The sequence below is a fragment of the Eptesicus fuscus genome, chromosome 7 (assembly GCF_027574615.1).
Source record: "Eptesicus fuscus isolate TK198812 chromosome 7, DD_ASM_mEF_20220401, whole genome shotgun sequence".
Lineage (NCBI taxonomy): Eukaryota > Metazoa > Chordata > Mammalia > Chiroptera > Vespertilionidae > Eptesicus > Eptesicus fuscus.
In genome coordinates, this window is record NC_072479.1 from 56,200,333 (window position 1) to 56,224,303 (window position 23,971).

The following is a 23,971-nucleotide window of genomic DNA, read 5'->3' on the forward strand; positions in this document are numbered from 1 at the left end:
GTGAAGATTAACAACAAAAATATGTAAAAGGCCTTTTAAAACAGAAAGCTACAACCGTCATTGGCTATTATTTCAGCAATGGACACAAAATGCTTATTAAAAATCTTTTGAGGGGGCTGGAGGTAGGGTGAAGAGGGTAAAGGGGGTCAAATATATGATGACAGAAGGAGGCTTGAGTTTGGGTGGGGAGCACACAATGAAACAGACAGATGATACATTATAGGATTGTACGCTAGAAATTTATATAATTTTATTAACCAATGTCACCCCAATAAATGTAATTTTAGAAAATGTTTAATAAATAATATGAATGAATGAATGAATAAGAATAAATGGGTGTAGCCGAAACCGGTTTGGCTCAGTGGATAGAGCGTCGGCCTGCGGACTCAAGGGTCCCAGGTTCGATTCCGGTCAAGGGCATGTACCTTGGTTGCGGGCACATCCCCAGTAGGGGGTGTGCAGGAGGCAGCTGAAGGATGTTTCTCTCTCATCGATGTCTCTAACTCTCTATCCCTCTCTCTTCCTCTCTGTAAAAAATCAATAAAATATATATTTTTTAAAAAAAAGAATAAATGGGTGGATGATTTCTCAAAGCCACATCTTACTCCCTACTGATAAAGGACTAAAGCAATCTGAACACTTTGAGATTAGAGTGGGATTGTGGGTCTATGGAGTGAAGCAGGAGCTACAGGACCTGAATATTATGGAGAACCATAAACCACACTTCCACCCAGCCCACGGAGCCAAAGAACTAAGAGGACAAAAGAAAATGGGACAGGGCCCTAAAGAAAAGTCAAAAAAAATCAGAATTTGCCCTAAAATTATGTCAATGTTTTTCCTATTGCTATGGACTGAATGTGTGTGTCCACCCAAAATCCGTGTGTTGAAGCCCTAAACTGCAATGTGATGACATTTGGAGATGATGCATTTGGAAGGTAATGAGGGTTGAATGAGATCATAAGGATGGGACCGTCATGATAGAATTAGTGCCCTTATAAGAAGAGACCAGGATGTCCACTTGGTGTTGTGGCTGCGACCGCATGTGGTCGACGGAGTCCGCCTCAGACTCTGCTGCACTCCATGTCCTCAGTACCCGCCACTTGCCTTCCTGCTCATCTCACTCGCTATGTCCAGGTTCATGAGCTGCCCAATTCCTGGGGGCAGAGACCGGCTGCCCGACTGCTGCAGCACCATGCGGGGTGCGGGGGGGACACGCTGTTCGCCACTACCCTGGGAGGCACCAGGATCATTTACGACAGAAAGTTCCTGCTGGCGTGCAAGAACTCACCCATTGCCCGGACACCCCACTGCTGCCTCCTGGGCAACCCCTTCAACAGCCCCATCCTCCGAGCTGGAGGAGCTGAAGGAACAGAAGGAGACAGAGGAAGAGATACTCGATGGCACACAATTTGAAAGGGACATCTAATCCAGTGCAGATGACCTGTGTGTGGAGTTAGAGGAATCCCTCCTGCCGCTGCCGCCACCTCCTCTTCCTGAGGTATCCAAAGACCAGCTGGCCTCAGCTAACCCGGAAGGGAGCGCTTGGTTCTGGGCCTCCCTTAGTTCTGAGGCAGCTAGGCCAAGGTTAGGAATGGGCACCTTGCCAAGCCCTTAGCATTACTCTTTGTTGGGTTTGTAGGCACTCCTCTCAACCCCAGCTCAGCTGAGGCAGAGACTAGGGGACGGACTATGTCACTGTCTGATTGCTTAGTAAACATTCAAAGGGGAAAAAAAGAGAGAGAGACCAGAGATGTTGCTTTTTCTCACTCTCCTCCATGTGAGGAAGCAAGTCTCGGGAAGAAACCAAATCAGCCAGCATCTTGATTTTGAACTTCCAAGCCTCCAGAAATGTGAGAAATAAATTCCTGTTGTTTGTGTCACCTAGCCTGTGGTATTTTGTTATGGCAGCCTCAGCAGACTCCAACACCTACTTCCCACCGAGTTCATAGTTTGGAAACACTAAGTAACAGCCTACAATAACTGATACACCAGCTGCTTCTGTTATGTTTGTACAGCACCCAACAGAGCCTGGTACATGACAGCCACTCAGTAAATACCAGCCATTGTGATTTTTTGAGAAGCACCTTGTTATATTGGATAAGATATGGGTTGTACAATGAGATTATTCTGAGAAACCTTGGGTAAGTTACTCTTAGAGTTTCAGTTTCTTTGTCTGTAAAATCTAATAGCACCTTGCATAGTTATTGTGATGATTTGATAGGTGAAAGAGCCCTCTCACATCACAGGCACTCAACCAGTGGTAGCTCCTCAAAGCTTTCCAAGAGTCTAGGACCAACTTCAATTCAAAGTTTATTATGCATCAGACACAGGGCTAGATGAAGAAATACCAGAGTTAAGAATTTTACAAAAGAGAAAAAGACTTTAAACTTCAGGAAATAGGATTCATTTTGCAGCAGCTCCTTCCACAACCTCTTAAGAGCCTTATCAATCTTCTCCCAGCCACAGTCAGGAGTTAGCCTGTATTCTGAAAACTCCACAGTTCAGGATCTCACAGCCTCACTCAGGAGTATTTTTTTATCCCTATAACTGTCACTCCCAACAGTCTTCACAGTATTATTCCCTGTGTTTAAAAAAAATCGTCAGTGACTAACTTACTATTCCTAATGGGAATCAAGTCCAAACCTTTTAACATGATGTATTGGTTAATGAAACACTACTGCCCTGGCCAGGTAAGCTCAGTTGTTAAAGCATCATCCCGCTACACCAAGGCTGCAGATTCAATCCCCAGTCAAGGCACACACAAGGGTTAACCAATGGCTGCATAAATTAAGTGGAACAGCAAAGTCAATATTTCTCTCTCTCTCTCTCTCTCTCTCTCTCTCTCTCTCTCTCTCTCTCTCTCTTTCTCTCTCTCTCTCTCTCCCTCCCTCCCTTCCTCTCTCTCTCAAATCAATAAACAAAAATAAATTCTTTTAAAGAGAAAACACTATTTACTATAAAACATAAAGCCCAAAATTCTAGTGGTGTCGCAAATAGAAATAATGATTGGTTAAGTGAAGTCCCAAACGCATGTTGATGATTAGCAGGTAGTTCTCTGCCAAGTGGTGATTAAGGGAGCTAGATTCCTTCCAACCTGTGGCCCCATCATCTTTAACATTTGGCCTTCAAGGTCACTGTGCTTAAGGTCATATGCATCAAGCCAGAAAGGAAAGAACATGAAGGATCTCTCTTGAGAGGTTTTCATGGGCCAAGCCTGGAAGTGAAACAACTTACTTAAAGAGAAACCGAAAAATGTGGTCCAGGTATGTGTCTAAGAAAAAGAAGTAAAGAAATTTTGATGAACACATAGCCAGGCTCTGGCATTCAAGATGCTCCGCACTCTGTCTTATACTTACCTTTCAAACTTGATCTTTCAAAGTTGATACCATTTTCCAGGTATGATTATTAGTCAGCTTTGCTGTAGTCACAACCAATCCCAAAAGTCTCAGTGGCTTATAGCAGCAAAGATTCATTTATGACTTATTATGTATGTTGTGAGCAGGCTGCAGCTCTGTCCTATGGGTCTTCTGATTTCAGGACACGGTAGAGGGAACCAGTCTCCTGTGGAATACACCCATTCTAGTGGCAAAGAAGAACAAGAAAAATGGAAACTCACATGCTCAAACATGGCATGAGTCACATTTATTCACATCCCATTGGCCAAGGTATGAAACACAATCAAGTCCAAAGTCAGTTAAATGAGATACTGCAAGTTACATAGCAATGGGCAAGAAAGTAAATTATTTCAAACAATAAATCAACCTATTACAACTGCCATCTTCTATCTGAAGTACATGACAGACATTACTAATTAATCCCAGAATCCAATAGACATTGAGTTATTTGGTTAAGTGAAGTCCAAACCTTCTCAACATAATATTTCAGGCAGCATTCCCTAACCGGTTTGGCTCAGTGGATAGAGCATCAGCCTGTGAACTAAAGGGTCCCAGGTTCAATTCTAGTCAAGGGCATGTACCTTGGTTGTGGGCACATCCCCAGTGGGGAGTGTGCAGGAGGCAGCTGGTCGATGTTTCTAACTCTCTATCCCTCTCCCTTCCTCTCTGTAAAAAATCAATAAAATATATATTTTTTAAAATAAAAAACATATTTCAGGCAGCAATTACCAATAATCTGAATTTAGGGGAAAAAAAGTTAAAATTGATGTGCTGTTCTCAAGTGACCTTTTAGACTCTAGTAAACATTACACATTCCCACCTCTGAATCTGCTTCAACCTGCTTCATCCTTCCTAGACCTTGTCCTGCCAAACTATCCAAATCCAATCCATCCTTCAACTATCTATACATTCATCCTTTCAACAAAATGTAATGAATACCTAGCATAGTACCTGACACGTATTTGTCAAATGAATCTGTTCCAACCTTATGCCTTGCACATAAATACTCAGTGAACATTTGTTCCCTGATTAATTAACAACACAGTTCAGTTCTGAAATTGGACAACCAATGGGTCTGGGCTGCCTGTCACTACTTGAGCCAGGCAATGTGGGCTGGGGGTCGCTAATGGCAGGTACCTCCAGGACCAGATTGTATAGGTAGTTCTCAGAAAAGGATGGACTGCATTCTGATGTTAGCTACCATGTCTGGGGTCTACAACTTTCAGCCAGGTTAGAATGTGCTTTCTCTAATCAGAATAGAACAATCACAGTTAACAGAACATTATTAATATTTCTTACAATTATAGTTAGTCCCCACTATTCTATGTCTGCCCCTAACAGTTCCTTAGAACAATGGAATTTAGTATCACATATCAGGAGTTTCTGGGGTGGGAGCATGGTGTATCTACTACTACTACTGTGGTGTACTGACGACTTGTGCTTGAATCCTGATTCTACCACTTACTAGTTGGATGACCCTAGGTAAATCAGTTAATTCACTTAATTATCTGTGTCTCAGTCTTCATCATATGTAAAATGAGGGGGGGGGGCTACTATATAAGGCTATTATTGTATTAAACAGAAAACCTCAGCATAGTTTAAACACATAATTGTAAGCACCCAATAAATGGAAGTTATTATTTTTAGCCCTAGCTGAGACTGAAACTGAGACTGAGTTTTCTCCCATGCATTTATTCTGGGTGTAAGACATAAACCAAGAACACTTGGGACTTTGATTTCTGAACAGGCCTCACTCTTTTTTTTCTTTTTGCAGGTCTTTTATTTTGTTTTGTAAGAGGACCTCACTCGTAACTTACCCCAGGACCTTGAGCTCATCCAGTGGCTTGTAACTCATAAATCCTGACTAATTATACAGATGTGTCTCAGTGTTTGTGAAGCCCAGTAACTTATAGTTAAGTGCTTGGAGATCTTCAGATGAAAAGCACACATGGCAGGCACCAGACACCCTATTCAGTCATAACAACAAAAAATACTACCCCAAAAAAACTTGGAATAAGCAGGGACCCAGAAAGAGCAAATCAATCCCCTAACACGAAGACTGGGAAAGAGATCATAGAATGCCTGACTACTTGGAGGGCCCAGAGAGGGAGGGGACATGATGCCCAAGTTTTTGACATAACTTGGGCTGGGGGAGGAGTGTGACTCTTTCAACTCTCCTAAATAAAAACAGGAGCAACAACTTGTATTGTTATCCTAATTAATTTAAAGGCTTGGGCAAACTGGCCCCAGTAAGTGGCTTGTTTGTGAGTTGTGATTGGTCCTGAATTATGCCAGGCTCCCCTTCCAATTTCATTCTTCTACTTCACCTCCTCCCTCCCACCCCACCCCCACCGCCCCCTCAGGCAATAGAGCCTCTTCCTAGGTCACTCTAGGGACCGTGTATTGGCAGGCCCATCACTGAATCCCTCAAGTAGTAAAGAAATAGCGGTGCACAGCACGTAGTTTTTACAGGGCTGTCCCTGAGGTTGAAACAGAGAAGAAACTGCTAGCACAGCTATTAGTTTCCCATCCCTTAAATGGCAGGTGGCTGTGAAGTCGTGGCAAGCACGGCATTTATGGAGACATGCAATCCTGGTGTTCTACCATCTCATAACTTTGATATTTTAGACCGGTTCCTTAACCTTTTCCACTTTAGTTTCTCCCTCAATAAAGTGTGTAAAACAATACTACCTATCTCAAAACTTGTTAAAAGTAAACGAAAGGGTGCATCTGAACTCGTTCGTCGCACTGTAAAGTATTACACAGCGGGCGTTAAAGCCGTAACTCCTCCCCACCCCCCAACTACGCACGTTACAAACCCTCAGTCACCACTAATACAGCCTGCCCCCTCCTAAGGAATCATGGGCCGTGAAGTCCTTTGATGGCCACACCCTCGTTTGCTGTCATGGAAGTGAGAACTACGTCTCCCAGAATGCAGCGGTGAGGCCGCCGCCACGACCGCCCTCTTCTCCGCCCTCCTTGCCCAATAGCCTCCTGGGTTATGTAGTCCCAGATCCAAGTCGGCTCCCCAGTAAAAGACCGTGGAGGAACCACAAACCCCAGAAGTCCTCGCGCTCATTCTTCTCCCTCCCCTCTCGGAGTCGGAGTGCTGTTTTTGTTGTTGGTGAAAGGTAAGGGAACAGCTGATCCGTCTGTGGGGTAAGAAACTTGGCCTAATTTGGGGGGATCTTATGGGGAGTCACCCCACTTTCAGTCCATGAAAGGATAAACTAAGGGGACTGTAGAAAGGGGTTGCAGAAACGTTTGGGTTTTAATACTTTCCGTACGGGAGAAGCCAGCCCCACTGTTGTGGGAGTTCTTGGTCTCAAGGGGGGCCCTGATCAAAGGGATACCGCCCCTCACTGTTCCCACCTTCCTCTCTGTCCTTCTCAAAAAAAGCTTGATATGCTTAAGGGAGTTGGGGAGAGACTGAACTATTTGCTCATTTTTCCCCATGCAAGACTTGGCCCTCACAACCTTCCCTTTCCCCTTACCACCCCCACACCCCTCGCCAATCCAAAGGCCTTTACGACGTTTGACTCGCTGCGGGGCGCGGGGAAAACCTTCCAAGGTGTAGAATGTCAAGGAACTCTAGAGCCTTACAGAGTGGGAAGATGGTATCCCACCATGCGAACACTTCAGTTTGACTACACACGTACAGAGCTCTCTTTCAGGCCTGGGGAATGTTTCCAACTCTTAAGGATTTTATTTGTGGCAAGTATTTGGGATTCCCCAGGCTTAGATCTTTGGGATAATATATGTCCCCTTAGGAAACCAGAGAACTGTATTTGAAGAAAACATGGACTAGTTTTTTTGTTTGTTTGTTATATTTTTATTGATTTCAGAGAGGAAAGGAGAGGGAGAGAGATAAAAACATCAATAAGGAGAGAGAATAATTGATTGGCTGCCTCCTGCACACCTCTTACTGGGGATCGAGCAGTAACCCGGGCATGTGCCCTTTACTGGAATCGAACCTTGGGACCCTCCAGCCTGCAGGCCAACACTCTATCCACTGAGCCAAACTGGCTAGGGCTGGACTAGTTTTAACTAGGGATGTTTAAGAGAGATGAAAATCTAAAGAAACCTGTTTTCCTCAATTCAATTAAAAAGTTGTTCTTTTTGTTCTACTGGCCCACCTTTCCTCTGCTGAGTGTCTTTCTTCTTTTAAAGTTCCTACCCACCCTTACTTCAGCCTGGTGTGGGGTTGTGATTTTGGGGGTGTGCACATGACTAGTGGCTATGGCTGATTGGAGGAAGTCAGCTGTGACTGACACAGGATGTAGATTAGTGGGCTAGAGAGAGGGATGAGGGCCATCTCACAGCCCTAGGCTGAGGAGTTCTGTTGATTGTTATTGTTCCCCTCCCCACCTAACTTGGAACACCTCTTCCTCTCACTTTCATCCTATAGTGTGCTTCCAACTATCAATCCAAGCAGATGGAGGAATGGAGGAATTCAACACTTAGAACTGAGGCTAGGGGAGCAGAGAGAAAATAGGGAGGGGAATACCGGAACTGGGTTGCATATAGTCAAACTAGTAGGTTTGCCTGAAGAGAAGAATGTTAAGTTCCTTCTCTTAACATTATATATAAATTTCCCCTTCTCAGGGCTCCTTACTTCCCACCTTCCAATCTGTCCCCTGCCCAGGGGTGGGGCTTTCCTGGCTCTAGGCCCCCACATTCCATCTCCCCACACCACCACGTTCCTGCTGAGTGTTTCACTCCACCCTTATAGCAGCCGCCTCCAGAATTCTTGACTTCCTGAAATAATGAAGTTGAGGACAGAACCTGTCTTTCCTTATATCCTCCCTTTCCCTTTGTCTCTTAGATGAGAGTGGAAGCTGTTTTGTTTGATTATTTGTTTGTTTTTAATTCATGGGATTAGACAGCTCAGAGAAGGGGAGAGAATGAGAGCTCATGGGCCTGAGGATTGGGCTATCCCTCCACTCTCAGCCATATTTTAGCTCTGGAGATGCAGTCATTACTTTCAGAGATTTGTTGCTATTTCCAGGTGTCGTAGTCATTCCTGCGCAGTTGGGTCAACAAGCTCAGGCGTACACAAGGAGACCTGCTCAGAATGAGGGGGCTCCACACCTCAGTTGGATTTTTAACTCAGGAGCCAGAAGATGTGGGGGATGGGATGCGGACATGGAGGCTGAAGAATTTGGAATCCTCCAAGATGTTAAAAGATGGAAAAGGAGGGACTGAGGAGGGCAGAGCCTAGGATACTGAGACTTGATCAATGGGGCAGTGAAAAGCAAGCAGAAATTAACTCTAGGAAGAATTTATGACTTAGAATGGGAGTAGTGTGAGACAGGACCAGGATTGACATGGAAGGCCAGACTTAGGTCCTGCAGACTAAGAGTGACATCTCTAAAAGGGTCCTATAACCCTCAGAGACTGGATACTAAATATGACTTCACCTCCAGGTATAGTGGCAAGGGCTGTTTGTAGGGGTGGATGGAGGTGAAGGGGGAAAAATGAAGTGGAGAGACTTTAGGATATTAACTCTTTGTTTCATAGGAGGGCACATATCTCAAGGGAAGGATGGAAGAATCATCAATAAGCCGGGTACCATCTCGGGGAGGAGTCAGCTTTCTGAATGTGGCCCGGACCTACATCCCCAATACTAAGGTGGAATGTCACTACACCCTTCCCCCAGGCACCGTGCCAAGTGCCAGTGACTGGATTGGCATCTTCAAGGTATACCTGGAACCCCTTTCAGCTCAAGTTTATGGGCCATGGGTTGGTTGGAATAGGAAGAATGACTAGGCTCTTGGATCCTCAACCTCATGTTGATAGAGAAGAAGGGAAAAAGATGGCAAAGATGACAGAGAGTTATCTATATAAGCAAAGCTCATCTCCCCATCTTAGTTTTGCTCTCTTTTGACACATTATTGTCCCCCCACTTTCCCTGTCTTTCATCATCCTTGCCACTGTAACACAATCCTATTCTCCCATTCAATCCCTCGGCCCTTTCTACCATCTATAGCTGGTAGTCCCATCACTATAGCTCTCTCTTACCTTGGACTTTCACAGGTGGAGGCTGCCTGTGTTCGAGATTACCACACATTTGTGTGGTCTTCGGTGCCTGAAAGTGCAACTGATGGTTCCCCCGTCCACGCCAGTGTCCAGTTCCAAGGTACAAGGGAAGATAGAGAACTGGGAGGGAGGAGTCAAGGGGGATAGAGGTTTGGAAAAAGGAAGTGGGCTCAGAAACACAAAAGCTAGGCACAGAGAACAAGGAAAAATAAGCTCAAAAAAATAAAATAATATCCAACAGGCTCAGCAGACATGGGGTTGTCATAGAATCCAGGACTTAGAGGTGGAAGGAACTGTACAGTGCAACTAATTCCACCTCCTACCGAAAGAAGGAGGAACTAGCGGGTAGGGAAGAGGGAAAAGTGGTGCCATATATTGAGAAGAAGGTGATCATTAGATTCTAAAAGACCTGGGTTCAAATCTCAGTTCTAATACTTATAAGCTGTTTGACACTGGGCAAATTACTTAACCTCTATGTGTCTATTATCTTAACATTAAAATGAGATGCCTGGTTTATAGGGCTAATAAAAGGATTTTAAATGATATAGGGGAAACTGTTAACACTGTTTCTGGTACATGGTGGGCACTCAATAAATATTATTGTTGTTATTATTATTATTATTACTATTATTATTGAGGAAGATAGATTTGGGAGAGGAAGGAAAGAACTAGGCAGAAAAGAGCGAGAAGAGTATCCCAGGGAACAGCAATAGTCTATGGGAGGTGGAGAGGAGAGAAAACAGAGTATGGAACAGGAAGCAAGGGACCAAAGCCAAAGAGTGGATAATAAAATATACCAAGGGGACCTGCTGAGCACTGGAGGGCCTGGGATCATACTGCGGTCCTGGGTCCATTCTTTTTCCCACAGCCAGCTACCTGCCCAAACCAGGAGCCCAGCTTTACCAGTTTCGATATGTGAATCGCCAGGGCCGGGTGTGTGGGCAGAGCCCCCCTTTCCAGTTTCGAGAGCCAAGGCCCATGGATGAACTGGTGACTCTTGAGGAGACTGATGGCGGCTCTGACATCCTGCTGGTTGTCCCCAAGGCAACTGTGCTGCAGGTGAGAACAGAGCAACAGCTGCTCCTGGGCAGGGGAGTGGGAGGACAGCATTGCAAGGGGGTCCTTCCCACTGGACCCTCCCCTTGGCTGTAGCTTCAGCTGGAGACCTCACTGGCAGTTATACTAAGTCTTGCCTCCAAGAAAGTCTCAATCTAACATAGACATGAACACGTAGGGCAGGAAAGCAAGCCACCCACAAACCAATGTTACTCAGGATTCCATAAGAACTTTTTGAGCATTTCTTCTTCAAGTGCTACATCCTGCCCTAGGCCCTAGAAGATACAAAGGGTAGAGGGAGGCCACTCCAGTGAAGGAACGACCAGAGGAAGGGAAGGATGAAACCCACTTCCAGGACAGGGGAGGAGTGAGAACAGATAGATAGGGCCCAGGCCTGCGCTGTCCTAGACTGGAGGTGCTACCCTCATGTGGCTCTTGACACTTGGAATGTAACTGGTCCAAATCGAGATGTGTTATGTGGGTAAAATACTTACTAGATTTTGAAGACCTAGTATTTAAAAAAAAAGTGTAAAGATCTCCATAATTTTTTATATTTATTATATGTTGAAATAATAGTTTTGATAGACTGAGTTAGATAAAGTATTATTAAAATTAATATAATCTGTTTCTTATTAGTACTTTATTTTTAAGTGTCTACTATAAAGTTTTAAATTATATCTGTAGTGGTTTGTATTATTTTTCTATTGAGCCAAATAGAAAGAATGAGCGAGTAGAAACAGATGTTAGCAAGGAAGACTTCCTGAAAAAGGTGAGGACCAGTGTTGGGTGGGAGGAAGTACACTCCCCAGGCAAGAGCACGGGCCTGAGGAAGGTCAGAAGAGGAGAATGAGTAGCTTGTCTTTGATTTAGATAAACTCCAGCCCTCTAGAACCTTCTAGACACGTGTAATCAACACAAGAATAGGAAGAAGATATTTATATCTTACATTAGTCAGAGACACGTAAGCTCCTACACTGTATTCTGTTTTTATATTCATCATTCTCATTACAATTATCTTGCAACAACCTAGGCTAAGGGATCACTTTACAGATGACACAGAGACTAAGAGAAGTTAAGTCACTTGTTCAGAGTCACATAGCTCATAAAAATTGTGTTGGAGATTTAAACCTAGTGTCTGACTCCAGAACCAATAGGTTAAAATTAGGGGAGCCATCTGTCTTATCTATGTGAATTGAGAAAGATTTCTACCAGATTTCTGCAATTGCTGAGCCAAGGAGGGGCCAGTCCTTGAGTGGGAAGAAGTAAAAGAGAAAAAAAACACACACACACACACACAAAAAGAAGTAAAAGAGGAGTGGGGTCCTAGTTGGTGTGGCTCGGTTGGCCAAGCATCATCCTGTGCACCGAAAGGTTGTCAGTTCTTTTCCCAGTCAAGGCACATACCTAGGTTGGGGGTTCAATCTAGGTTGGGGCATGTATGGGAGGCAACTGATTGATGTTTCTCTCTCACATCGATGTTTTTCTTTCTCTCTCTTTCCTCTCCTTTCCCTCCTCTCTCTCTAAAATCAATAAAAACATTTTTTTTTAAGAGGAATGGGCAGTTAAGAGTGCCAGGAGCTGGTGGGTGGTGGGCAGACTTCAGTAGCACACAACTCACTTCTTTGTATCCTGTGCTGATGTATCTTCCCAATCCTGAAATGAATCTGCAGAGTGATGGGATGGGTGCTGCACAAGCACACCCTCTTCTCCTCCTGCCCCCTGTAGAACCAGCTGGATGAGAGCCAGCAAGAGAGGAATGACCTGATGCAGCTGAAGCTGCAGCTGGAGGGGCAGGTCACGGAGCTGAGGAGCCGAGTACAGGAGCTGGAGACGGCTCTGGCAACTGCCAGGCAGGAGCATGCGGAACTGAAAGAGCAGTACAAGGTGGGATTTGAGAGGGGGGCGGGACAGGGCTGGCTGCTCACCCGAGATCCAAAATATTAACCCAGTGAACAGGGTAAAGGGGAGATTTTAGTGGGCTTTTACGATGGTTCTGACATCAAAGAAATAGGCTTAAGGTGTAACAAGTAGGATTAAATTTGATATGACAGGAGACATGTCCCAGATTTGTAAAAGACTCAGTTCTCTGAACACAGGAATGCTGAGGTAGGGTTGGGGTAGGTGTGTCCGCTGGTAAGGGAATTTTTCCTTATAGTGTCTTTTTCAAGGAAGGTTACTGGGTGAGGGGGTTGGAACAAACTGGTATGCTCCTTCTAAGCCTTTGCTCTATTCTTTTAAATGAGTCTCAACTTTTCTTTTCTGGGGGAACCTTAATTCCAGGGGCTTTCGCGGTCCCACGGGGAACTCACAGAAGAGAGGGACATCTTAAGCCGGCAACAAGGAGATCATGTGGCACACATCCTGGAACTGGAAGATGACATCCAGACCATCAGTGAGAAAGTGCTGACAAAGGAGGTGGAGCTGGACAGGTGAGGGGACCTCCTGTACCCCATTACATTTCCTGTGACCCTGGAACTCCAGCTTCCTGTTTCAGGCAGGCAAACTGCTCTTTCTCAGGTGGTTTCTCTTTCCTTTCTCAACTTCTCTTAGGGTATTTTATTGACTGACGGTATATTTTTCTGCCTCGCTCTCTTCCATCTTTCCTAACTTACTCTGTATTCCTCACCTTCAGAATTAATTGTAGTTACCATTTATTGTGTAGTAAAGGCTAAGCAGGAGCTAGGAGTAGAGGATTTGAAAAAAGAGAAATGGATAGAACAATCAACACAAAGTAAGAGAGGATGGATTTAGGATCCTGCCACAGCAAAGAATAAGATTAGACTTTGATCTCACTATTAGGAAATGATAGAACTGGTGATTCATGAATGTTATGGAATCTCTGCCCTGAAAAATGGAATAAATCATAGATTTTTAGCATTGTGAGTAAAGTAAGGTATTCAAGATGATATGTAAGAGAAGATCACTACCTCAGGAGGCAGCCTCTTTACTATTGGACAGCTGTCCTTTTTGTACCTCTTGTGTTGATTCAAGCTCTCCCATTCTGTAACTTTCACACTGTGGTCCTGCTTTAGACCTCTGGAGCCACATAGAATAAATTTCTTTCTTCTGGCAGACAACTATTATTTCTACCAAGTAACAAATACTGACCACCTTCCCTTGTCTGTTTTTCAAGAGAAATACTCTTAATTCTTTTTTCCGCTGAATGACGTAGGTTTCTTTCATTCAGTACTGGTAGATTTTATATTTTTTCAAACTCTTTAAAGAAAAGAGGCATTTTGTCCAAGGCCCAGAGCAAAAAGTGAGTTGATCCCTGAGGCTTCTTCAGTTCAGGATGTTAGTCTTGCCCTAGGAAGATACTAAATGTCTAGGTTCTAAATCATGGAATAGAAGAGCAGGGATCAGACTGAGCATCTGGAAAAAATTAGGGACTGTCTAGACCAGGGGTCAGCAAACAGTGGCCCATGTGCCAAATCTCACATGCCACCTGTTTTTGTACAACCCACAAGGTAAAAATGGTTTTGAGAGTTTTTAATGGTTGAAATATTTTTGACATGTGAAATTAAAATTTCAGTGTTCATGCCCTGGCTGGGTAGCTTAGAGCGTCATCCCGATCTGCCAAGGTTGCAGGTTCGATCCCCTGTCAGAGCATATCCAAGAATCAATCAATGGATACTTGGATAAATGGAACAACAAATTGATGTTTCTCTCTCTCTCTCTCTCTCTCTCTCCCTCCCTCCCTCCATTTCTGTCTCTCCCTCCCTCCCTCCCTCTCTCTCTCTCTCAAATCAGTAAATTAAAATTTTTTAAATTCTCAGTGTCCATATAGTTTTATTGGAACAGCCATGCTCACTTATTTACTTATTATCTATGGCTTATTCCTTACTACAGTGACAGAGTTGAATGGTTGCCATGGAAACCACATGGCCTACAAAGCCGAAAATACTTACTGTTGGGCCTTTTACAGAAAAAGTCTGCCAACTTCTCACCTAGACCAAAAGTTTATAATCAACAATGACTGTTGCTTATCTAGAAAAGACTGGATTCTGATCTCTTGACTGAGTGAAAACAATGAGGGAACCATCGACAGGACATTTCTTAAATTGATATATAAAGAGAAAAGAAAAACTGTTTATTTCTAGATTGTGCTCTAGAATCAGGAGTCTTGGGTACTTTGGGCTTAGAACTCAGTTTGGGAATTTGAGCATCCCAGAGAGAAGTAGGGGTCTGGGCCCAGAGGAGCACCAGTAGGAGAGCTCCAGACAGAAGTTCGATTCCTTCATTCCTTCTCTGGTGACCAGTTGGTTATCTGACATTCTGTCCCTCACTCACAGGGTTAGAGACACAGTGAAGGCCCTGACTCGGGAACAAGAGAAGCTCCTTGGGCAACTAAAGGAAGTACAAGCAGACAAGGAGCAAAGCGAGGTGAGGGCTCAGGGTTGGTTTGCTTTCTCAGTTGTTCATCCGTGTTTATTGAGTTCTTTCTGAATGCTGGGCACCAAGGGCAATAAAAATGTAAAGAAACATTGTGTACTCTCCTGGGGAACATAAGTCATACACATAAGTCAGGATCAGTCAAAGGGGAATATAGGAAGTATCAACAGGGAAGTATAATAAAGTGTGATGATGCTCCACAGAGATGAATGGGAGCACATTTTGTTAGGGACATTAGAAAGGACTTTTAAAAGGGGGACATAAACTAGTTTAGAATTTCTAAACTTTTTTAGCAGCAGAACCTTTTATCCCCCATCAATGAAGTTTTACATCTTAAGTGGAACCTCGCTGAATAAATAACAGCAGTATTTCATTACTGTACGTTTATTTTTATAAATTTAAATGTTTAACATTTACATACACTAAGTGGCCAGATTATTATGATCTCTGAACGCATAATAATCTGGCCACTTAGTGTATATCCTATATAATAAAAGGCTAATATGCAAATTGTCCCCTCGACCAGGAGTTTGACCAGCAGGCAGGCCAGCCAACCGCCCAGGCTCGCAGGACCCCACCCATGCATGAATTCATGCACTGGGCCTCTAATATATATATATATAAACATCTATATATATAGACATCTATATCTATAGACATCTATATATATATGTATATATATATATATATATATACACACACACACACACACACATATACGCACACACACACACATACACACTGAGTGGCCAGATTATTATGAGTTCAGAGAACATAATCTGGCCACTCAGTGTATAAGATAGTAAAAGCAATTAGGTAATTTTGATGGATACCAAACTTTGAAATTGGAGGTTATGGATGACTGTTTTGTCAGCCTCAGTGGCTAGTTATAGTATTTTGTTATACAGTAGTTGTACAATATTGAGAACACCTTGAGTCACACACAAGTAGGTGCAAATTGATAACAGTTTTTAAACTGTCCACCTTGCAATCTCATTTTGCTCTTCACTTCAATAGAAAATACAATAGAAACTTTATTCTAAGATTTACATAAAAATTAATTAACCTGGCCCTAACCTGTTTGGCTCAGTGGATAGAGCATCGGCCTGCAGACTGAAGGGTCCCAGGTTCGATTCTGGTTAAGGGCACATGCCCAGGTTGTGGGCTTGATCCCCAGTAGCGGGTATGCAGGAGGCAGCTGATCAATGATTCTCTCTCATTGATGTTTCTATCTCTCTCTCCCTCTCCCTTCCTCTCTGAAGTCAATAAAAATATATTTTAAAAAAATTTAATTAACCTGGAAGTACATGTCAGTGGATTGGTGATCTCCAATGTGTTAACTTGTGAGTTTGTGCATTTTTTCACATAATTTTTAATATTTTTAAATATTTGAAGTTTAAATTAAATATTTTCAGAACCTCTAAATGACTTCCTCAGAATCCTAGGCTTCTGTAGAAGGTTGTTTAAAAACCATTTGCTTGGCAGTGATGAAAAGGTAGAATTTGAGTAGAAAGAGATGAAGGGAGGCCATTCTAAAAACAGGGGAAAACATGAGTAAAGGTTTAGAGTCAGAACACTCAGGGCAGTTGAATATGTGGGTGAAGAGTTTGAGATAAGCCCTGGTCAGATTGTAGACGATCTCGAGTTTAATCTTTTCTGTAAGCAGTGAGAGGCATCGATGATTTTCATGTAGGTGACATGTACTCAAAGATTAAGCTGATTGCCTTGTGGAAAACAAGCTAGTTGTGAGGTTTTTCAGTACTCCAGGCAATACATGACCAGAGCCTGAGCTAACATGTTGTGGCGATAGTAGAAGAGAAAATGGATGTGAACAAGATGGAGAGTGGAGAAGCATTGGGCTTTTCTATGGGCTGCTAGGGAGAGAACAGATCCAAGCGTAGCACCAGGGTGTCCAGCTTAAGTGACTTGGGAATTAGTTTGAACCATGGACAGAAATAAGAAAGGAAAGGCCTATGGTAGAATATGCTGAGTTTGCAGGACCTGGAGGACATCTAGACTGAGTTTTTATTTAAAAGAAAAAGTGGAGAAGCAGAAATGGGACATGGGCTACCTAGTTATGTAAGACCCTAAGCTGTGCCGCTGGATACCTCACTTTGGGAGCTGGAGACTGGATATTCAGGATTGAGTCGCTTTGAGCTGAGAACCCAAGAAGGGGTGGTGAAAGCTGAATGCTTGAGTTTGTGTTAAATCTGAGAAATGGAACCTTGACCTCTCATCACAGTGGTTCACCTCCCTGGCCACCCCTTTCCTTACCTGTTCTTCACCTCCATCAGGCTGAGCTCCAAATGGCACAACAGGAGAATCGTCGCTTGAATTTGGAGCTGCAGGAGGCCAAGGGCCGGCAGGAGGAGCAGGGTGCGCAGACCCAGCGACTAAAAGACAAGTTGGTTCAGATGAAGGACACCCTAAGCCAGGCCCAGCAGCGGGTGGTGAGTGAAGCCTCTAGGCAACAAGAAGTAGAGACAGCTGCAAGGACTCACTACAAAGTCTGGGGAAGGATATGACTTAAAAACTAAACAACCCCATCCTGAGTCCTAATGCAGTGGGGGGAGGAGGTAGCCTAGTTAATATCTTCCTGGTTCACAATGACTTACTGGGAGCCCTGATCTCCATCTCTTCCTTTCTTCTGAGGCTGAGCTGGAGCCCCTGAAGGAGCAGCTTCGAGGGGCCCAGGAGCTTGCAGCCTCAAGCCAGCAGAAAGCCACCCTTCTTGGGGAGGAGTTGGCCAGCGCAGCGGGAGCCAGGGACCGCACCATAGCCGAACTACACCGCAGCCGCCTGGAAGTGGCTGGAGTCAACGGCAGGCTGGCTGAGCTCAGTCTGCATTTGAAGGAGGAAAAAAGCCAGTGGAGCAAGGAGCGGGCAGGGATGTTGCAGAGTGTGGAGGTAGAGGGATGGAGGGACCTGGCAAGCTCATAGCCATCACCCCCACCTCTGTGTGGTCAGATCTCCTAGAAGAACAGAAAGGGGACATTGGGAACCTCAGAAGACTTAGGTGGGGAGGGGCTGTGAGGGAGGAACACTTCATTGTCCGGGTGTGACTCATCCCTAAATAGAGTGTCCCAACCCTGATCTCTGTAGCATTGTCCTTGGTTACCATCTTGATTCAGAAACATGTACCATTCTAGGCAGCAGACCCTTGCCCTAATGCCCATTACTGATCAGCAAGGTTCCTTGCTTTCAGATCCCTTCCTTCATTCACGGTTTTGAGGGAGTGGGGGAGGCAAGAAGGGGAAATCGCTCCAAAAGTAGAGGAAGGTCACAGTGAGGGATGGTGCCATTGCCAGTGGCGTCCCTTTTCCTTCATCTTCCCATTTTCCTTTCTGGCCATCTCCTAGGCGGAGAAGGACAAGATCCTGAAGCTGAGTGCAGAGATACTTCGGCTGGAAAAGGCAGTTCAGGAGGAGAGGACCCAGAATCAAGTGCTCAAGACTGAACTGGCCCAGGAAAAGGATGCTAGCCTGGTGAGGCACCAGCCACCCCTGAATCCTGGTCCTATGGCCTCTTGAGGCCAGTGCCCCCTCTCTCTTAAGTGCAAGGGGCTCACTTATATATTGGGCAACATCTCACTTGCACATCTCCCAGCCTTCATTGGTTTGAAACATGCAGTGTCCCTTTCTGCTCTTAGGGCACACATTTGGGCCTAGTAGTAATGACTTAGGAGAATTATGGCTTGCCCCTTCCATGCCCCTGCTATGTCCCTGCACCCAGCCCAAGTCATCCAGGTCCACACTCAAGAAGCAGAGACTGAACTTCCCGTGGCCAAGGAAAGGGGCTCATAGAAAAAGTGTTGGGGCTTCCCCTGTGTGTGTTGGAGCAAGGGAGGAACGAAGGCACAGAGACATGATTCTAGGTTGTTGGGTCCCAATCCCAGAGCCCAGGTTTTTTGAGGTACATTTTAGGCTCCTATTCCATTTGGCCGTTTCCCTCAGGTGCAGTTGTCAGAGAGTAAGCGGGAGCTGACAGAGCTGCGGTCGGCCCTGCGTGTGCTCCAGAAGGAAAAGGAGCAGTTGCAGGAGGAGAAGCAGGTGAGAACTCCCTGGTGGCCAGAACTGAGGGCTTGCGGACTAGAAACTGTGTCTCTTGGCTTAGGAACCAGTACCTCTAAGAGGACCCTGAGGCTAAAAATGGGACCATTATCAGCTGATTTGGTAGGACGAGATGATTGCTGGGGGAAGGGGTGATGTAGGGGGCGAAGGAGGGCCCTTGGGGGGCTCTGAGGATCTACCTTAAGCTTCCCCACCTTTGGTGAAGGTGTCTAATCCTCAAGAGCTCAGAGTTAATCTTGAATGCAGAAGGTTCTTTCTACAGGTCAGCAAGGTTGGCATCTTTCCATCCTCTTGCACCTCTTTCCTCCCCAACACCAGGAACTGCTAGAGTACATGAGAAAGCTGGAGGCTCGCCTTGAGAAGGTGGCCGATGAGAAGTGGAATGAGGATGCTGCTACAGAGGATGAGGAGGCAGTTGCAGGGCTGGGTCTGTACACGACACCCCCAATCTTGTGACACTTCTTCCCCGCTCCACCTTGCCCTGTTGGGGAAAGTTCCATGTGACCCCCCTGGGAGCTGCCTCTGCCCTCTGTATTTTGCCTTTTTCTTCCCAGACTCTGGCCCTTGTCTAATTTAACTGTATCTTTTATCCAAAGGAGTCAGAGCTGATGCAACCCTCTAACAACGTATCCTTCTTTCTCTTCCCACTCCCTCACCTACAGGCTGCCCGGCAGCTCTGACAGACTCAGAGGATGAGTCCCCAGAAGACATGAGGCTCCCACCTTATGGCCTGTGTGAACGTGGAGATCCAGGCTCCTCTCCTGCTGGGCCACGAGAAGCTTCTCCCCTGGTTGTCATCAGCCAGCCAGCTCCCATCGCTCCCCACCCCTCAGGGCCAGCTGAGGACAGTAGCTCTGACTCGGTGAGCAGGGCCAGGGAGGAGGGGGTAGGGCCAAGCTCAAGTGGCCCAGCGTCCAGAGCAGGAAGACAGCCGTACGGGCTCTCATTTTTTCTTGGGGAAGAGGAGGCAGGCCCAGCCTCTCTCCAAGGCCATACAACGGACACCACCAAACCCAATCCCACTCAGTAGCCTTACTGCTGCTAGTCCCTACTCCCCAACGCATTTTCTTCTTATCCACCAGCTCCCTTCAAAACACCTTGCCTGCCCCCTCTTACTGTAGCCCTGTTTTCTGTCATGGCCCGGACTGTTCTTCCCTTGCCTGCCCAATGTGCTACTCCCCCATCTTGGACACTACCCCAAACACAACCTATCTCTTTGGTGCCCAGGAGGCTGAAGATGAGAAGTCAGTCCTGATGGCAGCTGTGCAGAATGGGGGTGAAGAGGCCAACCTGCTGCTTCCTGAACTGGGCAATGCCTTCTATGACATGGCCAGGTGAGAGTAAAAATGGGGGGCAGGAGAGAGGTAGGAGAATGCCAGCAGAAAGGATATCCAGGTGAACAGTCCCTGCCCTTCCCCCAACCTCTGTCTTGTTGGCCCTAGCCCCGTGGTCGGCAAATTGCGGCTCGAGAGCCACATGCGGCTCTTTGGCCCCTTGAGTGTGGCTCTTCCACAAAATACCATGGCCTGGGCGAGTCTATTTTGAAGAAGTGGCGTTAGAAGAAGTTTAAGTTTAAAAAATTTGGCTCTCAAAAGAAATTTCAATCGTTGTACTGTTGATATTTGGCTCTGTTGACTAATGAGTTTGCCGACCACTGCCCTAGCCAAGTAAAGGAGACATAGGTGTGGCAGAAAATTATTTACCACTCTCCTAAATCCCAGGTGCCTTCGGGTAATCCTTCCCCTCAGCTTATCAACACACATGCACTCAGAGGCCCTGCCTTTAACTGGCTTCTGTTTTCTAGCACCATCTTTCATGGAGTCCAAATTGCCCTGCATCCCCCCTACCCCTTCCCCAACCACCAGGTAGGTTCCTAGGCTCCATCAGGGGAGGAAGGGAAGTAGGAGACCAAGCCCACAGGGCAAGAACAGAGAGGAGACTGGGATCCAGCATCGATCTGACCACCCCTGAGATGCTGTCTCTTTCCTGACTTCCCTGGGGGACCCTTTGAGTGGTGAAGCCACAGGGGTGGGGGATTTAGGTATTAGATTGCCCCCTCTGCCTTCCTTTTCTTCTGCAGGTCAAGAGGGGAAGGCAGAGGGAAGAGAGATTTTATCACTTAGTCCCCAGCTTTGCCTGGATGTGAGATGGGCTCAGGGTGGGGTGGGGGTATGCTGTCATCCTTCTTAGCTGGAGCAAGAAGATGAAGGACGATGTCAGACTCATTTTCAGCTTCATTAGGCAGCAGATAGAGATAGAGGGAGGAGAGCAAGAGGTTGGGGGATGGGCTCTCACTATGGGGACCAGCAAGGACTAAAGAAGGAGGGCACAGGGAACCGGGAAACTCCCTAGCATTGTGGGGAGAAAGATGCTATGGGAGAGGCTCGGAGAGAGAGAACTACCAGGATGCTATATTAGGAACAGGAGAATCTGGGAACCCAGGTGCATGAGTCCCTCTCCCTGAGGTCTGCAAGTCAATAAGGCAACAGAGCACACTGACCCTCTCCTTTCCCCTCTGTCTCTCTTTAGTGGCTTTGCAGTGGGTCCCTTGTCAGAGGCCAGCACTGGGGGCCCTGCCACCCCCCCATGGAAGGAGTGCCCTATTTGTAGGGAGCGCTTCCCAGCTGAGAGTGATAAGGACGCCCTGGAGGACCACATGGATGGACACTTCTTCTTCAGCACCCAGGACCCCTTCACCTTTGAGTGATCTCACCTCTCCCTAGTACAAGCACAAACACACACTTAAACACATACACACACTCACACACACACATACACATTTAGGTCTCATGCCTCTTTTCCAACACAATGGGCTCCATGATATTCTGTTCCCTAAGAACCACTCCCGTGTGCCGTTTTTATTCCAAGCTCTCCAACCTCATCCTCTCCTACCAGCCCTTTTGTCCAGGGAGGGGTCCTTCATGGAAGAATGGATGAATTTACCCCCTGAAAGCGGTTTGGGAGAAACCAGAATGGAGGAGGCCTCCCCAGGGGGAGTAGAACCTGCCCCTCCTAGCCCTGGTTGCTTCTGTCACTCACCAGCTCCTGCAAGCACCACCACCACTGCACACACACACACACACACACACACACACACACACACTCACACACACTCACAGTCTCTGATGCCCCAAAGCCAATCCCTGGGGTACCCTACCCTCTTCTTTGGGGTCTATGTTTGTTCCCCTGAGTTTCCTCTGGGGCCTGCATTGAGGCAGCAGCATGGACATCATGACCTTCTCAGGTCTCTCAGTTCTGAACTTCATTGGTTCCTCTTACTGCCCCGCTCCCCCCCCCTCCCCCCATTGCCTTCCACACTCCACCCCAGCCTTTTTCCATACCATTAGATGTTAAGTTTGGAGGTTTCTTTTTGTATTTTTGAGGTTTTTCTGTACTCTTATCTTCTGCCCCTCCATGCCAACCCCCCCACCCCCAGTGTCCTCACATGGAAAGAAATAATGCATTGTGCCTTCTGTGAGGGATGGGGGAACAACTAGTCCCAGGTTCTCCCACTTCCCAGCCCTTCCTCCCTCTCCAGGTTCCCCATAGCAGTAGAGCTTTCTTCCCAGTATCCCTCCCCCTACCTGTAGTTTGGACAAATATATTTATATGGTATGTATAACTCTTCTAATAAAATGTGTTCTTATTATAAGGTGTGACTAGAGCAAAGAAGGACCAGACACCTGGCTCTTAGACCTCAGTGGAGGGGTAAGGGAGGGAGGGGACTTCAGACGGCTTTATCCCATTATGCCTGCTGTGCTGGCCACCAGTGGGAAGAGGAGGAGGGAGGAACCTTTGTCCCACGTGGAGGTCCGGCTTGGAGAATACTGCAGTGCAAGAGGAGCAAACTGTGGGTTGGTATTGGCTTGCTCAGGGTTTAGTCCCGGAGTGGGACTCGGGTATAGGGCCAAAGTGCATGCCTTAGGAGGCAAGGGTGGTTTCCACCACTCAGACCTTCACCCTCCATAGCAGCCATCACTGTACCTTAGGCCAAAGGACAGGCATTACTCCTGTCAAAAGGGAAACCTTTGAGTATCCACTTTATTAAAAATGCCCTAAACCCCATACCCCTAAAGACTATTTGATATTCTTCCCATCTCTACCTCCCTCTCTTCCTCTGTTGCCATCCTCACACACCCGTGTGCGCTCTCTGACTCCACAGTCATGAAAACACATTCATCCACTCTAACCAGCTTCACAGGCTAGACAGAGACAGCATCATAAAGCATTTATTAAGGACCTGCAAGCTCATCAAGGCTCTCAGGAATGCCCAGTACAAGCCATGCCTATAGCCCTGTTGTTCACTATCCCAGTAGCTCCCTTATCCACCCTTTGTTCCCTTTAGGGCCCCTGGGTGGCCACTGCCACCCCACCATTTCTTCTATCCACCTGAAACCCTCCTATCCACCCCCCTTCCAACCCCACCTGAATGACATCTTACATCCTTCCTTCTTCCCTCACATCGCTGTCTCCTAGCAACCCCATTTCATTCCCTGAATCCCTTCCAAGGAAATTAGAGATAATGGATCTCTCCTCTCTCCATCTCAACTCCTCTTTATTGATCCTCCTTTAATGAAAGTTAATTATAACAATGATTTAATTAATAGAATCCCTCTCTTCCTTTATTGCTTCCCGTATTAAGACTATTAATAAATATGAGCTGGGCTGACAGAGGCATCCATCACTGGCCTGGGATTCCCCTCATACCCTCCTTTTCCCCTCCCCCGTACCCCCTCCTATGCTTGGCCTATAAACTTGCCGGGGTAGTGGGGGTTAATCAGAGAGGAATTATGAGCCAACATCCCCAGCAGGAGGTGCATTTAATGAAATCACTTGTGATTTATATCTGGGGGAGGTTAGAGAGGGAAGAATCTGGAACCCAGATATCCTCGCTTCCAGAAAGGTGGCCCCTAGTGCAAAACAGGAGGAAGAAAGACACAGGAACCCAGGGCCCCTGCTCCCACCCACAGCCCCTGCCAAGGCACACACACCTCCTTCCCCAACAGGAGCCTCATGGGT

The 23,971-nt window shown here is 46.1% G+C and overlaps 2 protein-coding genes and 1 long non-coding RNA gene across 5 annotated transcripts; 2 read left to right on the forward strand and 1 right to left on the reverse strand.

Annotated features, from left to right (window-relative positions):
* Positions 1–1,126: 1,126 nt before the first annotated feature.
* Positions 1,127–1,426, forward strand: EIF4EBP3 (eukaryotic translation initiation factor 4E binding protein 3). The gene is given in 3 exon segments (XM_054718439.1): positions 1,127–1,204; positions 1,207–1,316; positions 1,318–1,426. Coding segments are annotated over 3 exon segments (297 nt in total).
* A 661-nt stretch (positions 1,427–2,087) lies between these two features.
* LOC129149787 (uncharacterized) lies at positions 2,088–6,153 on the reverse strand. Of its 2 annotated transcripts, none has more exons than XR_008556601.1 (3): positions 6,087–6,153; positions 3,357–3,579; positions 2,088–2,332 (listed from the first exon to the last, which is right to left on the reverse strand). It is a non-coding gene; the product is annotated as an uncharacterized LOC129149787 (long non-coding RNA). The 2 variants fall into 2 exon arrangements; XR_008556600.1 differs by lacking the exon at positions 6,087–6,153 and adding an exon at positions 5,213–5,381.
* A 243-nt stretch (positions 6,154–6,396) lies between these two features.
* CALCOCO1 (calcium binding and coiled-coil domain 1) lies at positions 6,397–22,632 on the forward strand. 2 transcript variants are annotated; one of them, XM_028144519.2, is made up of 15 exons: positions 6,397–6,526; positions 8,916–9,095; positions 9,432–9,534; positions 10,303–10,493; positions 12,216–12,374; positions 12,771–12,919; positions 14,783–14,873; positions 17,177–17,332; positions 17,535–17,789; positions 18,242–18,367; positions 18,836–18,931; positions 19,271–19,379; positions 19,615–19,814; positions 20,180–20,286; positions 21,482–22,632. In XM_028144519.2, the coding sequence occupies exons 2-15, from the start codon at positions 8,940–8,942 to the stop codon at positions 21,657–21,659; spliced, it is 2,076 nt and encodes a 691-aa protein (XP_028000320.1). In that variant the 5' UTR covers positions 6,397–6,526; positions 8,916–8,939; the 3' UTR covers positions 21,660–22,632. The 2 variants fall into 2 exon arrangements, with proteins under 2 accessions (XP_028000320.1, XP_008138996.1); XM_008140774.3 differs by having other exon boundaries at positions 6,526–6,554.
* The last annotated feature ends 1,339 nt before the right edge of the window (positions 22,633–23,971 follow it).